The sequence below is a fragment of the Artemia sp. Qi Xiang Cuo genome, chromosome 12 (genome assembly GCF_049724085.1).
Source record: "Artemia sp. Qi Xiang Cuo chromosome 12, ASM4972408v1, whole genome shotgun sequence".
In the NCBI taxonomy this organism is placed as follows: domain Eukaryota; kingdom Metazoa; phylum Arthropoda; class Branchiopoda; order Anostraca; family Artemiidae; genus Artemia; species Artemia sp. Qi Xiang Cuo.
In genome coordinates, this window is record NC_142805.1 from 31,332,230 (window position 1) to 31,353,243 (window position 21,014).

The window sequence follows — 21,014 nt, forward strand, 5'->3', positions numbered from 1 at the left end:
TTAACTAATAAAGCTACACCACCTCCTTTTCTCTCTGAAGATCTATTCTTTCTCAGGATAGTATATCCCAGAGACTTAATTTGTTGATTTTGGGTTAAATGAGTTTCCTGGAGGCAAGCAATATTAATGGAATTATTATTCATAAATGATATTAGTTCATTTAGCTTATTTTCTGTGAGTGATCTTACATTCCATTGGAGTATTGATAAATGTTGTGTTATTGATTTATTCTTCATATGACTGTGTATCAATGTTCAGCTTTGTTAAGAGTAAAGCAAGATCTTTTTTTGCTTGAATGAGGATATCATCTGGGATGTAGATTTTTGCCAATTCTGCAATAATTTTTGTTTTCTGTAGTTGATGTATGTTCATGGCCTGAACTGCATTGCAGTTTAGAATGAATAAGCATATATTTGGGGATTGCATTTTTGGTGCATCCTGTTTGTTGGTTAAGGGATTGATTCCTGGTAGTGTTTCTGGTTTGTTTCTTCTTGAGAGGGAGGGCCAGGCTGGCCTCATCTCACCGGACAAGAAGGCTTGTTGGCTTGGTGATTCCTTCTGATAGGGATTTGAGCTAGGAGGCTTAGAAGATGGTGTTTTATATGGGGTGCTTGATGCATTGGGGGCATTTGACTTGGGGGTTTTGGTTGGTTTCATTACAGGCTTTTTTTAGTATTGTTGGGCAGCATTTGCTTCCATTGCTGCAAAGGGGTATGGGATGGCCTTCTCTGTTGATATTTGGAGTGTTAGAGCTCTTTTCTTGTATGCAGGGCATAATGATTTATTTGCAGATTCATGTGGGCCTTTGCAATTGATGCATGTAGGCTGAGTGTTGTTGCAAGTTGTCAGCTCTTTAGGATGGAAAGATTTACAATTACTACACTCTTGGAGAATTTCATTGCATTTGCTTGTCCTGTGTCCCAGTTTGAAACACTTCTGACACTGAATAGGCTTAGGTTTGTATTCCTTGTGTGGTTTGATTTGCCCAAATAGGAATAATTTTTCTGGGATATCAATTTTTTCCTTCAGTGTAAATAAGAAGGATCTACTTGTTTTTAGGCCATTAGAGTTAGGTTTTCCAAGTTGGGTAACATCCTCAACTGGGATTGTGTTTCCAGCCCTATCTGAAAGGCCTTCTTTTAACTCCTGAGTAGATATCTCTGGGGGAACATTATAAACTACTATTTTTGTTGGTGATTGTTTTGGGTTCCAATTAGATGCAATAATTGGGGTATTCAGAAGGGATTTAAGGTTAATTATTGTATCTAGAATTTTTGTTTCAAGAAAAATTTCTTCTACTTCTTCCTACGAACCGATATACATGGCGAGCCCAAGATGACAGTATTTTTCTTTAAGAGACAGATTAGCTGGTATTACGGTTGAAGCCCAGAGGTCGATATCGATAAGTAAAAAAAAGGGACAAAAAAACAAAAAAACGGCGGCGTATTAGTGACGCCGCCGCCGATAGAATCAGCGGCGGCGTCAGCGCGCTGATGCTAGCTTGGCGGCGCGCCATCGATTTTTTTTCGGCGGCGCGCCGCCGACTTTTCGGCGCGGCTTCGGGGTCTATCTAGGCAGGTGTATGCGTGCCTTTCCAAAAACTAACACACAAGTATTTGTCCAATAAGACAGTCATACTTAGTCCTGTCATTTAAACATTTGATTTTGCCTCTCAATTAATCGGACTATCTGTCTTGGGTTGTTCTACAATCAGCCATGTCTTGATGTCTATTGCAAAATACTTGATTTATAACTTTGGGGAGATGTAGCCTACTGTTTACGATTTCTCACTTCCTTCCCAAGGGGTCACTAAAGACGCACTTTAATTGTAAATAGTTTTTTTTTAAATACATGTAATTTTTTTGAGTAAAGAAAATATATTTTAGAATCATTCAGATTCTAAGTTATGACAAAATTTTTTTAATATAATTAAAAATTAGTATGTTCTTTTTATTTTTATGCCAGGAATGTTAGTCTTTATCATTTCCATCATTTTGCATTGTCTTTTATATCATTGGTCAGTTTTTAGCGGTGCATTTAAAAACCGGATACGTGTGACCGGGTCTCCTAAGGTTTTGTTGCAAAAATGATTTTCAAAAAGAATACTTTTCTTTTATTTATTTTTGTTAGTCCTGCAATACTCTCGTGCTTTGGTAAGAAATTATAGAACTATTTTTCTTATGGTTGAACTGACTTTGAATTCTTATCCTTGAGCTGTTCTGTAGCCCAGGATCTTTTGTGATTTTCTGAGGTAGCCTACCAACTCCTAAAAGTATGTATTTGCATTAAATAGAAATGATTTAACTTATATCCCTCTAGAATTCAAGAATTATATCAGGTTGACCCTGACTGGAAAGCTCACATTTTCTCAGGACAATTCAAAGGATAGGATAAGCTAATTGCTAAGCAGAGGAGCACTTTCAGAAAAACCCAAAAACCTTGGTATAAGCCTAGGTTCAACAATTTGCTGTCATCAATTTAGGGTAGGCTAGGCTATATTCCAATTCAGAGTATATATTTGCACATTAGGGGGGTGAGGGGTAATCTTCATGGTAAATTTACAGTGGGCCATATTTACAGTGGGGGGGGGGGGTTCAAATTCATTTCTGATAGAAATGATTATTACATTTGTAATCAGCATAAAAAGGCATCAAATGGTGTATTCACTTTATTCCTAACTCAATAATATGATTTAGTATATATTTACCCAAGCATCAAATGATGTTTTCACTTTTGTAATCAGCATAAAAAAAGGCATCAATCAAAGTGTATTCACTTTATTCCTAACTCAATAATATGATTTGGTATATATTTACCAATGCTTGTTTATGCTCTTTCATTATTCATATAAAACACCTTTGGGGCCCCTTTAAGGGCTCAATATGTAATTAGCCCCAGAAGTGATTCTTGAATTATGAAAGAGCATAAAAAAAGGCATCAAATGATATATTCACTTTCATCCTAGCTAAATTATGTGGTCACCTAGAAATTTACCCAAGTACTCTATCTATCTAATTGAACAGCATCAGTGCCATCTAATTATTTCTTGCAGCACATGCCGATTGACAAATAGTGATAAATTAGGTTATGGTAAGTTAGGTTAAATGGCATTTGAGTATTTGTTTACAAATGTTTTCAAGACTTAGACACAATAGATACAGATGTTTAGAACTGATAGAAATACTCTCATTATTCTGCATATTATGAAGTAATAATTGTTTTCTTAACATGCTTCCTTATGTTCAGCTAAGGTCCTAGGCTTACACCAAAACCTCTTTAAATCAGTTATAAATAAGGCCAAGTTACTTATTTTATAATTTTCCTAAAAGTTCATTGCTTCACCTTATGTCCAGTTCCCTCCCAACAGAGCAAATTTAGGCTATTCTGCATAGCAGCTGGTAAATATGCAGTAGTTTTGACATAATTTAGCTAAGATAAAAGTGAATACATCACTGAATGCCTTTTTTTTAGCCTGTGCTCTTTCATAATTCAATAAAAACTTCTGTAGGAAATTACATTTTTAGCCCTTATAGGGCTCTAAACAGCCCATAAGAAACCAAAAAAAAAAAATGTGTTAAAAAATGGCTAGTGAGAAAAAATTTCTATTTTTTGCTGATTCAAGAATGGTAATTATTATTTTCAGTAGTCTTAAAACTAAAATGTACTATGAAAACAAGTTTGTAGAATTTTTTTAAAAGAGCCAGAAACCCCACAAGAATGACATTAGTATTGCTATGTCATTATTTTTGAGGGATTTCAGGCTCTTCTACAAATTTGTTTTTGAAGTAACATTTTACTATTAAGGCTAAAGAATATAACAATTACCATTCCCGAATCAACTACAATTGGCAATTTTTTCTCACTAGGCAGTTTTTTTTTTATAGAAACATGATTTAAAACTTTTGGTTGCTATGAATCATTTTACCTTATAGGGCCTCCTTAAGGGCTCAAAATGTAATTTCTCTCAAGAAGCAATTATTGAACTGTGAAAGAGCCAAAAAATGCATCAAGTGCACTTTCATGTAGCTAAATTATGTTGAAAACTGAATGTTTACTGCATGGCCAATGTATATTCACCTTACCTTAATCACAACAAGTAAGTAAATTTTAATAGAATTTCAGATCTGTTAGACAATGAAAATGATTTTGGCTATGGATACTGATAACAATGGAATCAAACATGATAATCTAATTTATAGAAACATAGTGCATATCAGAGATTAAGAATTTTGTTGTGTTAGTGCTTGTTTTTAGTTATGTACAAACCTATATCCTAGGGCTGTAGGTAAAAGCCTAGCTTAAGTGCTTCTGAGTTTCTTGGGAAGTAGTTTAGTTAGGTAAATAAAATGTCCAGGAATGGATCCAGGGTTAAAATTATACCATTGGAAGGTATAGCCAAGTAAGTATGTCCACCATTTTTTTCCTAGGGCTATCACATAAATGAGAGGTCTACATTACTACAACTACTATTAACTCACTACAGCACCAAGCTGCTTGAGGCCAACACAGCTATTCATGGTCATCCTCCATCCCAATCTATCATTACCTCCCTCTTTAAACCCTCCCAGACATTCCAATTTCCCTTAAATCTTTCCTTTCAATATCCTCCCACCCCAACTGGAGATAACCTTCTTTTTAATAATAATAATAATAATATAATGGAAAACAAATAGGCCACAGGGTCTCTACAAAATCTTTTAAATTGACAAAAGTTATAGGCATGTTCACTGTAGTATTTGTCCAGTTCCTGCTTGAACATGATTAATAAGTTGGCATTGATGACTTTGAAGGGGAGCTTGTTCCAGTGTTGTGTTACTTGGTTCTTGAACACCCATCAGCCAATATCCTTTTGGAATTTCTCCTCTTCAAGCTTGAGGTTGTGACCATGAAGATTTGTGTGGCTGATGCAGAGATAATTGCCAGTCTGGAAGTTTTTGTAGCCATTTCACCAAAGCTTGTAAAACTGTATAAAGTCTCTTTGGTACTGTTAATAGGCTGCGGAAGGAAGTTTGAGATTGCGGAGTTTATCTTCACGAGGTTAGTTTCTCAGAGTAGGACAAATCTTTGTTAATTGTTTTTGAACTTTTTTAAGAGCTTTGATGTCTTTTCCTGTAAAAAGGATGTGTAGTGCAATGACTGTATTCAAGGATTGGCCATACTAGAGCTTTATAGAGAAGGCAAAGGGTCTTATCATTTCCAAAAGTGAAGTTGCACCTTAAAAGTCCTGCAACATGATTTGCTTTCCCAATAATGCTGTTATAGTGGGCCTGGAAGTCAAGGTTGCTGTCAATGACAACTCCCAAGTCATGCTCCTCCTGGCATGATGTCATTGGTAAGTCTCCTAGTCTATATTCATGGTGGATAGTAGGTTTCCCTATTGTTAGCTCATGCCTTTTGTCAATATTGATTTTCATCAGCCAGTTAGATAACCATCTATTGAGCTTGTCAAGGTCCTCTTGTAGAGATTGTGCATTGGCAGCTGTTTTGATTACTTTATGCAGCTTGGTGTGATCTGCATACAGTAGAATCTCTGAGTGGATGCCTTCTACTAGATTGTTGAGACAAAGGTTAAATAAGAGAGGGCCAAGAACTCAGTAGATGGAGTATCAGTAGGCGGAGTTTCAAGCACACTTGAAGTAGAGGTAATCAGCAGTGTTCCCCAGGGCTCAGTCCTTGGCCCTCTTTTATTTAACCTGTATCTCAATGATATAGTAGAAGGAATCAACTCTGAGAATCATCTGTATGCAGATGACACCAAGCTGTATAAAGTAATTAAAATAGCTGCCAATGCACAATCTCTGCAAGAGGACCTTGACAAGCTGAATAGCTGGATGTCCAACTGGCAGATGGAAATCCATATTGACAAAAGCCACAAGCTAACAGTAGAGAAATCTACTATCCACTATGAATATAGACTAGGAGACTTACCAATCACATCATGCCATGAGGAGCGCGACTTGGGTGTTGTCATTGACAGCAACCTCGACTTCCAGGCCAACTACAACAGAATTATTGGGAAAGCAAATTGTGTTGCAGGAGTTTTAAGGCGCAACTTCACTTTTGGAAATGATAAGACCCTTTGCCTTCTCTACAAAGCTTTGTTATGGCCAGTCCTTGAATATGGTCATTGCACTACACATCTGTTTTACATCAAAGCTCTTGAAAAAGTTCAAAGATGAATAACAAAGTTCTGTCTGACTTTGAGAAATTTACCTTACAAAGATAGGCTCTGCAAGCTCAAACTTCCTTCACTAGCTTATTGACTGCACCAAGGAGACCTCATTCAGGTATACAAGCTTTGCTATGCTGCCTACAAAAACATCCAGGCTACCAATGTTCTCAGCTTCAGCCACACGATCCTTCATGGTCACAACCTCAAGCTTCAAGAGGAGAGGTTCCAAAAGGACATCAGCTGTTGGGTGTTCAAGAACCAAGTAACACAACACTGGAACAAACTCCCCTTTGAAGTCATCAATGCCAACTCATTAAACTCGTTCAAGCAGGAACTGGACAAATACTACAGTGAAAGTGCCTACAATTTTTTTCAATTTAAAAGATTTTTGTAGAGGCCCTGTAGCCTATTTGTTTTGCATTATATTATTATTATTATAAGATCTGAGCCCTGGGGAACACTGCTGATTACCTCAACTTTGAATGTGCTCAGAACTCTGTCTACTGATGCTGTTTGAGACCTTCCAATAAGAAACTGTTCAATCCAATCAACTGTAGTTCCCAGACCAAGCTTGCAGAGTTTGTATAAGAGGCAATGATGAGGTACTTTGTCAATGGCCTTTTTAAGGTCTATGTAAATGACATCAACTTGATCACCCTTATCTGCATCCATTTTCCAATTTCCCACTGCCAGAGGAAGCTGTGACTCCACTGACCTTCTCTTCAAAAACCCAAACTGTTGCTAATGATTATCTTTCTTTTGTACAGGTGCTAAAGGATGTGGTCAGATATCACAGATTCCAGTATTTTGCAGGTTAGACTGGTAGGGCGGTAATTTAGGGGATCTTGGCAGTTTCCCTTTTTATGCAATGGTATAACTGTTGCCTTTTTCCAGATACTAGGGAGTTGATTCAACTGTAAGAATTTTTGAAAAGTCATTGATAGGGGTTCTGCAATTAAATCTGCAGTTTCTTTTAACACTCTGGGGTGAAGTCCATCCAGACCTGGCAATTTGCTTATCCTTAGCTCTTTGAGTTTCTTCAGGACCACCTGTGGGTCTATCTCAACCTTGGGTGTTGGGTCAGACACTATGGTTTGCAGGGTTGGTAGTGATGACTGAATAGGTTTCTGGGTGAAGATGGTAGTGAAATACATGTTGAGTAAATCTGCTTTTTCTGCAGATCTTTCAATCAGGAGTCCAGTCATAGGGTCCTTTAAGCTTGGAATATCTGGCTTTGCAATGCGTTTAAAATTTATGTGGTTCCAAAATGTTCTGGGGTTGGTCTTGACAGATTCTGCAAGGTTTTGCTCTTGCATGTTAGCTGCTTGCCTGGTTTGTTGCCTCACTTTGTTTTGTAGCTGTTGTTTTACTCTTGCTCTGAGAGGGCTCAGCTTGTTAGCTATGTAATTTTTCCAACAGGCTTGCTTTTCCTTTATGAGGTCCAAAACAGTGCATAGTAGAGTTGGTCTTTTATATTGTTTGGCAACTGATACATGTTTCTCTTCAGCCTGAAGCATGACTGAGAGAAATTTGGAGTATATTTCATCACAACTTTCAGTCAAACTGAAATCTTTTTCCTAATCCACTGTGCTGAGGTCATTGTGCATTGCAGTGAAGTCTGCTCTGTTGTAATTTTTTCTTGGTGTTTTTTTTTTGTCTTTGCTACCATTGGCCAAAATCTGGAAGCCTATGATACAGTGATCAGACTTTCCCACTGGTGCTAGTAGATGGATATCCTCTATCAGTTCTGAATTGTTTGTCAGCAGCAGATCCAATATACTTGGTCTGTCTGTTCTTCTGGTTTGGGTGGGCTCAAAGATCAATTGGTTCAGATGAGAGATATTCACATTTTCTAAGATTTCACCTTGGGTGATGTTGGGTTATGCAAATGCATGTGCTGTCTAGACCAGTTGATTTTTGGTAGGTTGAAATTGTCCACAATGACTACATTTGATAAGTTTTCACTGCAGATCTCAGTAATTTCTGCAAGTAAGTGTGAGTCATTTTCAAGACTACTATTGGGACTTCTGTAGTAGATTCTGAGTTTGATATTTACTCCATCAGCTGCTGTTATTTTTAACCAGATACTTTCTTGGGATAATTTGTATCCTCTGGGACTTACTGGGGTAGCTTGGACATCCTGTCTGTAATAGCAGAGGATTCCCCTTCCAGTTACTGTTCAGTGTTTCTCTCTAGGACCTTGTAATTTGGAATCTGTAGCTCTGGGAGTGTAGGCAGGTATCTGCTATTTTTTGGTTTCACCTCAGCTATTCCAACTATATGGGGACTTTCAGTGCTTGCAATCTGTCTCACTTCATCCATTTTGTTTAGCAGAGAATCATAATTGAAATAAAGACATTTAATTCCAGTCAAGGCCTTTTTCTGGAACCTGCAACCTACACCATGTCACTGATGACATGGGCTGGGATAGTGTTGACCAGCAGCTGAAGAGCTGGCATTCAGTAGGTTGTCAGAGGACTGTAATCTCTTTGCTTGGGGTCTAGTGCTTTTTCAGTTTGTTGCATTGGCGTGAGATTGGGATTTACATAGACATATTGTCAGACATGGTTGTCAGTGGATCTTTGCAGATTTGGTGCACCCTTCAAGATTTTTGATTGATTTCTTTGGGTTTCTTTGCAGTCCTTACACAGCTTCACAAGTAGGCGCCTTGGGCCTTGTATGTTGTCCAAGTCTGAGAGGGGGCAGCCCAGTCTTGCTGTTTCTAGGATGTCTGTCAGTTGTAGTTGAGCACCAAGGTCATTGCTAGAGACCAGCTGCACAACTTTCTGAGCATCAGACTTGTTGTCAGACTCTAGAATGTCAGATATTACAATGTTCATTTTTTTCTCCTCTCATAGTTTCCTCTCTTTTTTGGCTTGCAGTAGAATGCTAACTGTGGCTGCGCTTGAGTTTTGAATTCTGTTAGTTGCTGGTGACTGAGATGAGACAATGTTAATGTCAGTAATTGGTTGCATTTCTTGCTGCTGCTGTAAAGGTGCCATGCTTTGGTTAGTTTGTGTCATTTCAAGTACTGCCAATTGAAGTTTGGCTATGCTTTGCTTACTACAGCATAGACATTTGTATTTGAGTAGTAGTGAGCTGTTATCATGGGCTTGCAGTGCTAGGAATAAGTCTAGATGCATCCTTTGGTAAGAAACATGTCCATACTCACTGCAGAAAAAGCACTTGAGTTCAGTTGAGTCTTTAGCTGCCAGGTGGCAGTAGCTAAACTGCCACCCTAGATGATAGCCAAAAAGGACAATATTTGACAATCTGTTATCCTTCATCTGCTGAACATGCCCTATCCACCTCAACCTTTCTCTCATCATATCCCTAAAAAGAAGGATTGAACCACACTTTTTGGGTACTTATGTATTATACCAAACACACTCAAGAAGTGAAATTAGGTTAATCTTAATGAAATATACCAAAACATGATGAAAATTTACTACTTTAGTTTATATAATAATATATTTTGGATTATGTATTTGCACATTTGGGGGGGAGGGTAAAGTAAGCTAACCTTTCCCCCCCCCCCCCTAGAGTGTGTAAATATATAGCCCAAATTGTATATGTTCAATGCATTCTGTCACCTCTCATTTGTCTCTTTGGCTTTGAAGCCAGTTTTCTCAGATCTTTCACTCATGAAACTTCTTGACTGTGTTTGGTATAATATAGAAGTACCACTTTTGGTGTAGATACAGTCAGCCTGTCTGGTACCCAAAACAATCCATAGGCAATTTCTCTAGAAAATATCTAGCAAATCTTCCTCTGTTTTTTTGGAGCACCCATGCTCCAGAACTATACATCACTACTGTCACTTTCAATATTCTAATCATGGTTTGCAGAATTATCTTCCTATTCTTCCCAACTTTTTCAACTCTGAAAAAACACCCTGGGTCTTGGCTATTCTACTTTTATATTCTACTTTTATGTGAGTCTGGGTTAACTACTCCCTCTTAATTTATTAACATCCCAGTGCAATATTTTACTATCATGCCATCTGACTGCATCTTCCAGATCTTTGGTAATTTTTATCTATGATATTATCCAAAGGAAAATCTCTAGCCAGCATCCTAGAGTGCTCATGACACTGTATAAGGAACTGATTTGACCTTGCCAAAACCACTTCCAGTATGACAATCCAGTTACCATTATGAAAAGGCCCTAAACCTGAGGCTTATGGTCCTCTATCTTGAAAAGCAATACATGATACCTGTCCAGAATTTAATCTGCTTCTTCAGAAGCAATTAGTGTGCAGGAATAAGATATGTTTTGGAGGAAATTGTCAGCAGAGAAACTTCACAGTTGTAAAAGCTCTGTTTAGGTATCTAGTTTTTCATCAGAGCCAGAGAAGATTTACAAAGATACAGTAAGGCATTAGAGTGAAAACGTATATGAATTTGTTTGCAGTCCCTATTTACACTTTGAATATATAATTTTTTTAATTGATGGGTTCAGCAAATTCTCAGTAAACATGCAAAGTATTTTCTGGTCATTAAATATTTAATGAATCTTGCAAAGTTTACTAAAAATATTAATGATTTATATCTAAAGGGACACAAAGCCTTGAAAAAAAGTAAGAAGGAGTTGCAGATCTTATAGGGAAAGTTAACATAGGCTAATTCAGGGATTTTTCTAATATGACCACTTTTTTGGTACACTGATGACTTCTAGTTTGATGTAACTAAAAATTACGTGGCAGCATTGTTTATATAGAATTAAGAATTTTCAAAATCCCATTGTATTTGTTAGCAAGGTAATTTTTGAACTTTAATGGGCTTTAAGTTAAACTGTCTTTATTTAAAGTTAGAACTATATTTTAAGTGCCCTAAAGTGGATATTCTCAGTACACCAGGAACCACTTAAATACCAGATTAAATTTGGGATGAGCTTCAACCCTACAAGCCGAATGCTCCCCTTTGTATGTATCCCTGCATTGCGTACTATGGAAAACTCAGGCAGGTTGTTCTCATTGTTTTTACTCCATAAACAAAAAATTGAAATTCAAGATAAAATTTGATAATTTCGTCTTTTTTTAGGTCAGAGTAGTTTTTTTGTTCGAGCAGATGAAGACGAAATTGAGAATGATGATGATGTTGTAGCAGAAACTGAAGAGGTTGATGTTGATGACGATGGGACTGACTTGGAACCAACAGGGGAAGAAGGGGACGAAGGGCCTTCTATGTCTCAGGATGTTGACACTACAATTTTATTTACAAAGCCAAAATTGACCAATGATATGGGTAAAAAAAATATGCTGCTTCTTTTAAATTTATTTATGGATCTTAGGCTAGAGCAAATAAATTTTTATGTTCACAGAAATTTCTTTGACTTGACTTACTTGACTTATGTCTCCTGCCGGGCGCTGCTCGGCGTAGAGAGTGACGTCTGCCTCCTCCATCCACTTCGGTCCATGGCAAGCGTTTGCACATCGCTCAACCTGATATTTGCCATCGCCAGGAACTCGAACAGGCTGTCAGACCATCGTTTCTTCGGTCGGCCGCGAGGTTGCTTCCAACCGGCTTTGACAGGGTCGAAGTCATGGATCGTTTTCGCAGGTATGTGTGGAGGCATTCTAAGTAGGTGTCCGAACCATCGTAGTGGTCGCTCGGCTGCTTGGGTCGAAAACCGAGACTGCTTGGTGAGCTGCAGCAGCTTCTCATTGCTGACAAATCTAATATATTTTATAAATATATATTTTATAAAATATATTATAAAATATATTTTATAATATATTTTATATAATATATTTTATAAGTGACAAGTCTACTCTGTTTTGTCTAACGCCTTGAGAATCGAGTTTATGCTTTCAGCAAAACTTTTTTTGGGATTTTTGTGCTGAGGGAAAGGGGGGCTAAGATTTTTTTTTTGCTCCTGTCCTTGCAAAGAATATCCACTTACTTTTTTTCTTCTTTTATGACTATTGCCCAACAGGCTAGATATTCAATAATTGTCTTTGTTTGAAGAAAAGGTTCTTCACTTTTTGCAGTGTACCAAAGAGATTTGTAATCCAGCAGAAAAGTAGCTCATCCGTTTCTTGTTTAGAAAGGATAATAGACAAACCTAACAAGTAAATCGTCTTTGACAAAGTTGCCAATAGCGTGATTATACTTAACCAATGAATTATCCGTTTTTGGGTTTCTAGAACTGTTCCATAGACTGCTTGACAATTAGGCAAATATGGTCCTGTAATTTATTGTAGTATTCAAGATCGAATTTTATTCATATTATTTTGGTTTTCTCGTAGCTACAAACGTGGGATGGAGGATAGGAACCCCCTACCCTCGAGATCGGCTCAAAGAATCTTTAGTATTTAATCATTTAGGACTTAATATCCATTCGCATGGCCACCCATATGGGGGGGGGGACAGAGGGGACCTCTATCCCCCCTGGCTGAATGATGCTGCTTTATATTTTTATATTTTGTTTTGAAATTTTTATTATACAGCATTGGAAGTGTCGACTAGATCAGGTAAGCCCCCCCCCCTAAAATTCGGCTTATGGGTGCCCATTTCCATTCGTCAAATTTCCAAATAGAGCAACCAAGACAGGCAGTGGACTGTTGAAAATACCTCAGAACATTTGCATCACTTAAACTCCCCACCTACCAAAGAAAACGTGGAGATATGATTTTAATCGATTGAAATATTAAAAAGAAATCATTCCTGGTCTTTTTACAAAATACCACTAGACTAAGGGACATTTGAAGAAGCTAGTGAACCTGTGACTGTACCAAGAAAAGGAAAGCCAGCAAATAAGCAAACAATGGAATCAGCCCTCTGGGAAAAAGGTATTGGGTGAATCAAAAAGGGCCTTCAAGTGTTCAGTTGACAAAGACTGGCTACATTGATAGGGTATGTACAACTGATAGGTAGCTGAATCTTGAAAGGGATCCTAAGGGCTATTTCAGTGCATCACATGGAAAAAATCCTTGTATTTGGTCTAAGCTAACAATTAATGTAAGGTGTAATATTTTACAAACTCTATCCTCTCACTTGGTGTGCAAGGTATTCAGTAGGAACAATAAGTAAGTCATTTATTTGCTTAAAATGCAAAAAAATCAAATAAGTACAATGCTTTTTAATGAATGATTGACTACTAGCCAAAGAGTGTTGGATGACTGATATAAAAAGGAATAAAAAACAAAGGAATGCACCCACACAAAAAATCCTGGAAGTTTTAATTTGGTCTGCCAGACTTGAAATACAACAAGGTATACGCTCTTCTGAGGATCAGAAACCAAATGGGCTCTCATCGTAAAAGTAATCTTGAGAAATATTCGTTTCAGTCACCTGTTCTATAACCTCACGTGATTGGCTAGATACTATGGACACTTACAAATTATAAAGTAAGGCTATGTTTTTATTTTCTATTGTAGAGCTTCCAGCTGGCCAAATTGTTGAATTTCTTGTTGGATTTACAAACAAAGCTGAGCATGACTTTGTTGTTGAAAGTGTAGATGCTGCTTTTCACTATCCATTGGACCATTCTTTTGTGGTGCAGAATTTCTCTGCTCTCCGTTATAACAGAGACGTCAAACCTACAAATGAAATCACAGTTGCCTACTCATTCATCCCAGCTGATGCTTTTACTGGCAGACCTCTTGGTTTGGCTATAAACTTAAATTACCGAGATTTGGTAAGTCTAAAGCATAGATTATATGGTTAATATCTTTGCCAAATATCTTTGGTATCTTTGGCTTATCTACATTTAATGCATTTTTAATTTTGATAAAGGGATTTCAAATAAGGTTTTTTTTTCTTCTGCGTTAAATGGATCTCAGTGGTCTTCGAAAAAAAAAAAAAAAAATGCTGATTATGGCTTCTGGTCAAAGCAAGAAGCACTCTAATTAAATCAAGTTACAAACAAGGGACCAAAAATAGAACTAAATCGAACTTTCTCAAAAGCATAGCTTGTGTGAGCTGAAAAAAAAGCAAACAAACAGACAAAACAAGTAAATACAAAAGAAAGGTGAAAATGAAGACGGTAACAACAAACGAAAATGAACAAACCCAGTAAATAAATCATAGATACAGAACCAACTAAATCAAAATAAATTCGGGGGGGGGGGGATTTTATTATGTTGTAAGGTTTTTTTTTGTTTTTTTTTAGGAAGAAAAGCTCTCGAGATTTTTAAAGATTTCGGTAAGGGAATCCCCGTGAATCCCTGTGTGAAGCCAGTAAAAAGATCAAACAATTTTGTCATAATGTTTTTTTTTACAAGTTAACTCTGTTTCCAAGTTGTTATGTTTTTTATTGACATTATAAGAATATCATTAGAAGATTATATTGAAGTTTTATACAAATGCCATAAAGTGGTTGTGCATCTACAATTCTATTCCTATCTTAGAATAACCATAGTTGAAAGAAAACCAACAGATGATAGTATCTCAAAAGCATTAAATTCATGTTGGAATTACGCATTTTGATTACTCGACATTGAGGCTCTAGCATTATATCCAGTAATTCGTTAAGAATTGGAAGAAGCAAGGGGACAGAACCACATAGGGGTTCATACACAACACCTACAATTGACTCCTTACCTTTAGATTTAATATAAAGAGACAATAATTCAAAGACCCTTTCATAATTTATCGATTTATCGCCTGTTGCAAAAATATGGGATTGCCAGATAAATAGTACCCTTGGCGTCGCTCGTCGATTCTGTCATAAAAGAAAACTTTTGACATTATAAAAATATACCATCATTAAGATAATGCTTATTTGGAATCAGGATTATTCTTGTATTGATATATATTTGTTTTATTACCTCGTGTACTTAGGTGCATACGGGGTAAACACCGAAAAGTGGAGGGGTGGTCAAATAAAAAAAAAAAAAAACATTTTTAAGTCCTTTTTTTCACATGGATCTTTTGGATCAACCTCAGAGGGGGAGGGAGAGGACATTCAATCTTGCCCCCGCCCCCATCATGTGTGTTGGCATACTTCTATATTCAAATAGAAAGGCTTTCAACGGGTTGTTTTAATGAAAATGGATATTTTCCGCTTTTACGCAATTGATTCTCAATCTTATTCTGATCATTATTGCTTATTTATCAAATTGTGAGGAATGGATTTTCTTTTCAAGTTGGATGGAGATTTATTCCACATATTCAGTATGTAAACTGGAATGTTGATATGAAAGTTTTGTTGCCTAGTGTCTGAGCCCGAGTATTGTCTGAGTAAATCAGAGTTAAGGCATAATGTTTGAAAATAGAGAAAATAGAAGCTTGAAGCAGAAGCAAAAGAAAGATGCAAAAACATAGTATTAGTAGACAATATTTACACAAAATTAGTATTGATACAGACTTACAAAACCAATTTGTTTCCATTTCAATTTCTGCTTTGGGAATTCAAGCGTGACGCTAAAGTCAATGGAGACCACAGTTTATTCATAACCGTTGGTCTTTGTAACACGTGTGACTACGGTGTTCTGGGGCCTAAAGAACCGAGTGAACGTTGTTGAATCAAAAGGGATTGCTCAGATTGGAGCCTATTATTTCTTTTGCTTCACTAAAGTTAATTCTATGAGGCTATAATGCTATATATTAATTTTCCAGTACATATCCTGCGTCAAAAGACAGATTGAGCTCTAGTTTTGAATTGAATTGTACTGTAATTGTTTTCGTTACTTATTCACCAAATTTGTGTCTGCTTTCTCACTAAAAGGCAATGCTGTGAATTGCAAGAGAGGTCTTAGGCATGAACTTTAATATTTGGAGCGTGATAATAGTAGCCTATTCGAAAAAAAAATGTTGGCCAAGCAGGCCTAATACAAAAGAATGAAATGAATATTAATTAATGTAACGTATCTAAACAAGTTAAAATTATAGTTACAAATGAACAATTTGTTGACTTTACACAAGAACACTTTTTTGTTTCATCTTTAGATTTACTGCGGAAAAAGAATTTTAGGTTTTCAAAAAAAAATTGTGTAAAACCTAAAAAAATATTAAAAAGGTATGATGCCTCTTCTAAGATTAATCAAAGAGTTAGGGACACTGATAAGAAATGAAGCTCAAGTTCGGCTCTGAGAAAAAAAAATAATGCCATCTAGCATCATCCAGCAAAATCAAATTAATTATAAAAATTTTAATATAAAGTCTGTCCATTGGTGTATTCCAGAGTTATACGGGGGAGGGGCTACGTCCCAATGTTGTTTTGAATTGAGTTTTCGCCGTTCCGTCAAGGCGAAAAAAAACTGAAACAATTACAAAATACTCCTTTTAAAGGAACCAAGTTCAAAAAGCGGGGACGATTCTTTTATGAAAAATCAACTTCTCAGCTCATAAAATCGTTTTTTCTTTGGAGTTGGGAGGGATTGCAGTAATCAGTAGCAATGAACAAACCACAGTCCATAGTAAGGAAAACAAATTGAAAATTTGTTTTTGCAGGAGCTGCCTGGTGAGACAAATTTCAAATTAATGTTTATTCAGAAATTGTAACTATTTCTTTGGTCCGAATTTAAAACATTTAAAGCCAGAAGAAGAAGATTTCGAAAAGGGGTGCGAAATTTCTCAAAAATTTGTCAGCCGACAAAAACTAACTTCGTAAAACTAACTCGGAGTTATCAATTAGCTGATATTTCTCTTCTTTCTGTGATTCCTTTATGACCATAAGGTGGATGATTGGGTACCTAATGGAAAGATAATGAACCAGCCCTAATATCGAATCATAAAAATCTCTGGAAGTTATATTGACCTAGCTCAACTGCTTATCTTTAAAATCTTACAGAAACTTAGTCAAGAAAGCGATTGTTTACCTTATAAAATCAACTAATAAATTTTAGTTCTGTTTCCCATATTCGTTAAGCAATGAGCTAATTCTTTTTTTTAGGAAGGACGCATGTTCCGTGATACAGTTTTCAACGAGACTATGAACATTGTTGAGTTCAGCGAAGGTATTGATACAGAAATGATATTTTTATATCTGATTATGGCATCAGTTGTTATCCTTGCCTTAGTTGCTGGACAGCAATTCCTTGGCTCGTATACGAAGAAAAGAATGAGTGGTAGTCGATCTTCAGATGCGCAGAAGAACAAACAAACTTCTGGGATTGATTATGACTGGATTCCAAAGGCAACTCTTCAGCAAATAAGTAGGTATTCATACAAGTTAAAGTATCATGTCTTAATTTTTGAATAACAGTAATAGGGCTCCTTCATTTTTTGGATAGTGTCGTGAATAAGGTGAATAGCGCTGATAACGCTCTGTTTTGCTTATTCATCATAGTATTCCCATATTCACGGATCCAACTCCCTTAATCTGGTTGAACTGGATTTTTGTATACGTGTTGATTTCCGTGGATATAGGTGCAAGACTTAGAATCAATTTATGTTGATTAGCTACTTAATTATATTTAATTATCACTATCTACGCAGTGTTTTCACATGCTGCTGTAGTGGCTCTGAATATCCGGTTACAGATTCGGGATGGATTTTCGTTTAGGAAGAGAGTATAAAAAGGATTGAAGGTCCACCAGAGCCATTGCTGGCTCGTAGGGGTTCGAGTTGACTTTTCAGTTGCTGGGTCTTTTTTACAGGGACAGTAGAAAGCATGTCGCCTAACCTTACTGCAGCGGGGATTGATCCCTGGGCCTCATATTGCTATGCAGAGTATGAATCTACCCTGCTACCACAGCGTTGGAAGGAGAGATAGTATTGAAAAAACGGGTAAAACTTTTAATATAACAGTGAAGATTGTTTTTGACGATAGAGAAGATTTTTTTTTACGCTGATTTATTTAAGATCTCGCAAAATTTTTCAATATTTTCATTTTGTTTTAAGAATAAGTGGAAAAACTGTATGTTCTGAAAATTATATAATGAGAGGAAGGCCTGGCCTTAATCTAATAATGTGCGGACTAATAGAAGAGAGTAAGATGGTCTCTTCCAATCGGCTTCTAAATAGATTAAGACAAGCAAAATCTGTTTTCTTCAATTCCTACGTAAGCTTCCTGAGGTTTTGCATTTTTTTTTTTTTTTTTTAGCTCTTATTAAACCAGTTAAGCCATTCATGTGAAGTAGCCGGAGTAAATATTCACAAAGTGACACTAATATTTTACAGTTTATTTATCTTTGCTATCCTTTTTTCTGCTCCTTTGGGCTCAGATGATCAGTTCGTAATGAATTGAAATACAAGAAAGATAAGTTGCAATAAAGGAAATATATGTTGTAGGGCTAAATGACAGGAAGCACATGTTTCTCAAAACATTGTCAAAATTTAAATATAGCGAAATTGCAGGAAATCACTATTCCTTAAAATCATTTATTAGGATGTAATTATTAGAAAAACAGTACGGGTTTAACTTACTTCTCAAGGAGAAAATTCATAGAAAATGTGACATTCTTGCTCCATGTGCTGTAATTCAACAAGCTTTTTGTCAGTATTTGGCAGCTTATCGCAGGGGTGGCCCTGTAATAGTCGGAATTTATCGACCAATCAGATTTGAGCGTTTATCGTGTTTCTATATATTGGAGTATTTTAGTAATTTCTGTTCGTCTCAGGTTTTATAAAAACAAGCTTTTTCTGCTTAAAGTAAGAAAGAACAATAAAACTTAATACAAACAGGAATTATACCGTAAATGAGGGGGACTATTCCTTCCTCAACCTTCCCTCTTTAAGCTAAAGCCTTGAAGTTTTTTAAAAATACTTCACATCAGAGGCAACACTCTAATATTGCCTATAGTAATGAACCATAACGCTTCAATATATTATTTTTCTCCCCGGAGGCACTTCATATGGAAGGTTTGGTCTCCAACACTGCAGTATTGCTGGAAGATTTTTTTTATTTTTGTTGACCCTGACGGTTGGTGTCAATGATTTTCCTAGAGAGAAATAAGAGATATTCCAATTTGATTTGGACCAACCCTGTGGTAAACGTCTATTTTGATTTTAATAAATGCTGATGAAATTTTGGAGCATATTTTGTTACATAGATTTTACTAGCATGTCTTGCTGCGGTCATTTAGGAGTTATTGTGGAAATTCCTCCAAAGGTTAATACTTGCGTTGACCACTGGGTTGACGCCAAGACCGAATTAAAATTTGGGTAATTTCGCTTGGATTTGGCCATCCAAAATATTGCCAAAAACAGAAAGAATCTGTTTCAAGTTACTAGGCTGAATAAAAAATGATAACAAAAGCTAGATTCTGAAGAAGGATCAAAGTGACAATCCGTACAGCCAAGCTCAACACTATACGCTGTCTTAGCTGTCCACTCCTGACAAGTATTTGCAAAGCTGTTTCTCTTCCAAATATATTATAAGTATACCCATTCTGGAAAGTTCTGGTAAAGCGTGAATAATATAAAATCTGCTCTTCTTTCTGAGTTGTCAAGTACCTTCTAAAGTTACCAATTCGGGCACGGAATACCTTTCCGATTTGGTGTTAAAACCTTACTGACTTGACAATTTTGCCGATTGGGAGAGGAGGCTTTCAGTCCCCTTTTTGTTTTACCCCTGCTTTGTTTCGAAATATACATATTTTTTTTCGTTGAAAAAATAACCTTTTTTGGTTTTTCTTTGGTAATAATCATAAAAAATACCCCCCCCCCCCCCCGGACTTTGAAAAAATTGCCCCTTTCCCAACTTTTTTGTGAATTGGCGCCACTATGACCTAGCGAAGAAATGGGCCAGTCTACTTGTGTGCAGTGAAGAATTATTTTTTTGTATTTTCATTGAAAAAAAAAACTTGAGAAAGAAGTTCATTCCCCCTCCCCCGCTTAATTTTCGAGAATTGACACCACTGATTCTGTAGATTTTTGTGGTTAGGAGCGCAAACTGAGATTAAAAGTCTAAAAAATCATGAATAAGCTAACAAGAATATTCCAGTCACAATCCAGATTGCTGAAACAGATATGAAGGTTGGTCCTTAGCATAAAAAAATCATGAGTTTGCAGTTTGTACGATGGGTCTGTAGTCTGTAGAATATTTGCAATGCAATCTTAATTGTAGCTGTATCATCCTTTTACTAATCACGAGTCAGTGTGAAAGTTCGTCTCCATTTGATGGATTTGGCCAATGCCGTATCAGGAGGGGGAGGGGGGTTATCGGGTTTGACCCCCCCCCTCTCCCTCCGAAATTTTGTCTGAGTTGTAATTTGTACAGTTTTTTTTTTGTTAAACACTCCTCCCCTCCGAAAAAATAGCCCTAAACAGAAATCCTGGATACGCCCTTGGATTTCGCATATCTGTAAATCCTGTTTCAGTTTCAGTATAGAGACTTGTTTGCCGGTTCTGTAGGATTTATTGAATTTATACTGCGTTTATCTATGTTAAACTGAATTAAATTGAATGCGCTTCTATTATGTTTTTTTTTTAGATAAAAGTCCGAAGGGCAGTCCAAGACGCAGTCCTCGATTAAGGAAGGGAAAGAGTGCTGATAGTGGTGAAGAATGACTTTAGACTGAAGAACAAAATTATTTATTTTGCGTATTTTCTACGCAGCGTTGCCAAAGAAAACGGCAGATTCCATTTGAATATTTTTCAAGTCGAAAAGTTTTGTGAAATAAACCTGGGTGATTGTTTTTACTTTCTGTATTTTATTTTCATATTTTCATCTGGCCATGCCTGAAATTTTGGAGGTCATATCTGACTCTTTCTGGAATTGAGCTCCTGTGCTTATAAGAGTTCTTTCATGGGTCTATACCAAATTGAAGTACTTGCAGAGGCATAATCACTCCATGAAAGGTTTGTTGTTGATCTGCTGAAAGCCGATTCAGCACACCTAGCTCAGACGATCGGATATGGTTTTATGTGAATTCTAAAATAAAGCAACACTCAGTTTAGTAGTAAAATTCTTACAGATTTTTTTCATTTCAGTTTTTGAAAAAAAAATAATC

General features: G+C 36.5%; 1 protein-coding gene across 1 annotated transcript; it reads left to right on the top strand.

The window, feature by feature from the left end:
* The first annotated feature begins 2,021 nt into the window (after window positions 1–2,021).
* l(1)G0320 (signal sequence receptor subunit 1 l(1)G0320) lies at window positions 2,022–20,703 on the top strand. The gene is made up of 5 exons (XM_089097947.1): window positions 2,022–2,153; window positions 11,215–11,418; window positions 13,554–13,813; window positions 17,012–17,273; window positions 20,495–20,703. Exons 1-5 carry the CDS (start codon window positions 2,087–2,089, stop codon window positions 20,569–20,571), a joined length of 870 nt encoding a protein of 289 aa, XP_088954073.1. The 5' UTR covers window positions 2,022–2,086; the 3' UTR covers window positions 20,572–20,703.
* Window positions 20,704–21,014: the final 311 nt, after the last annotated feature.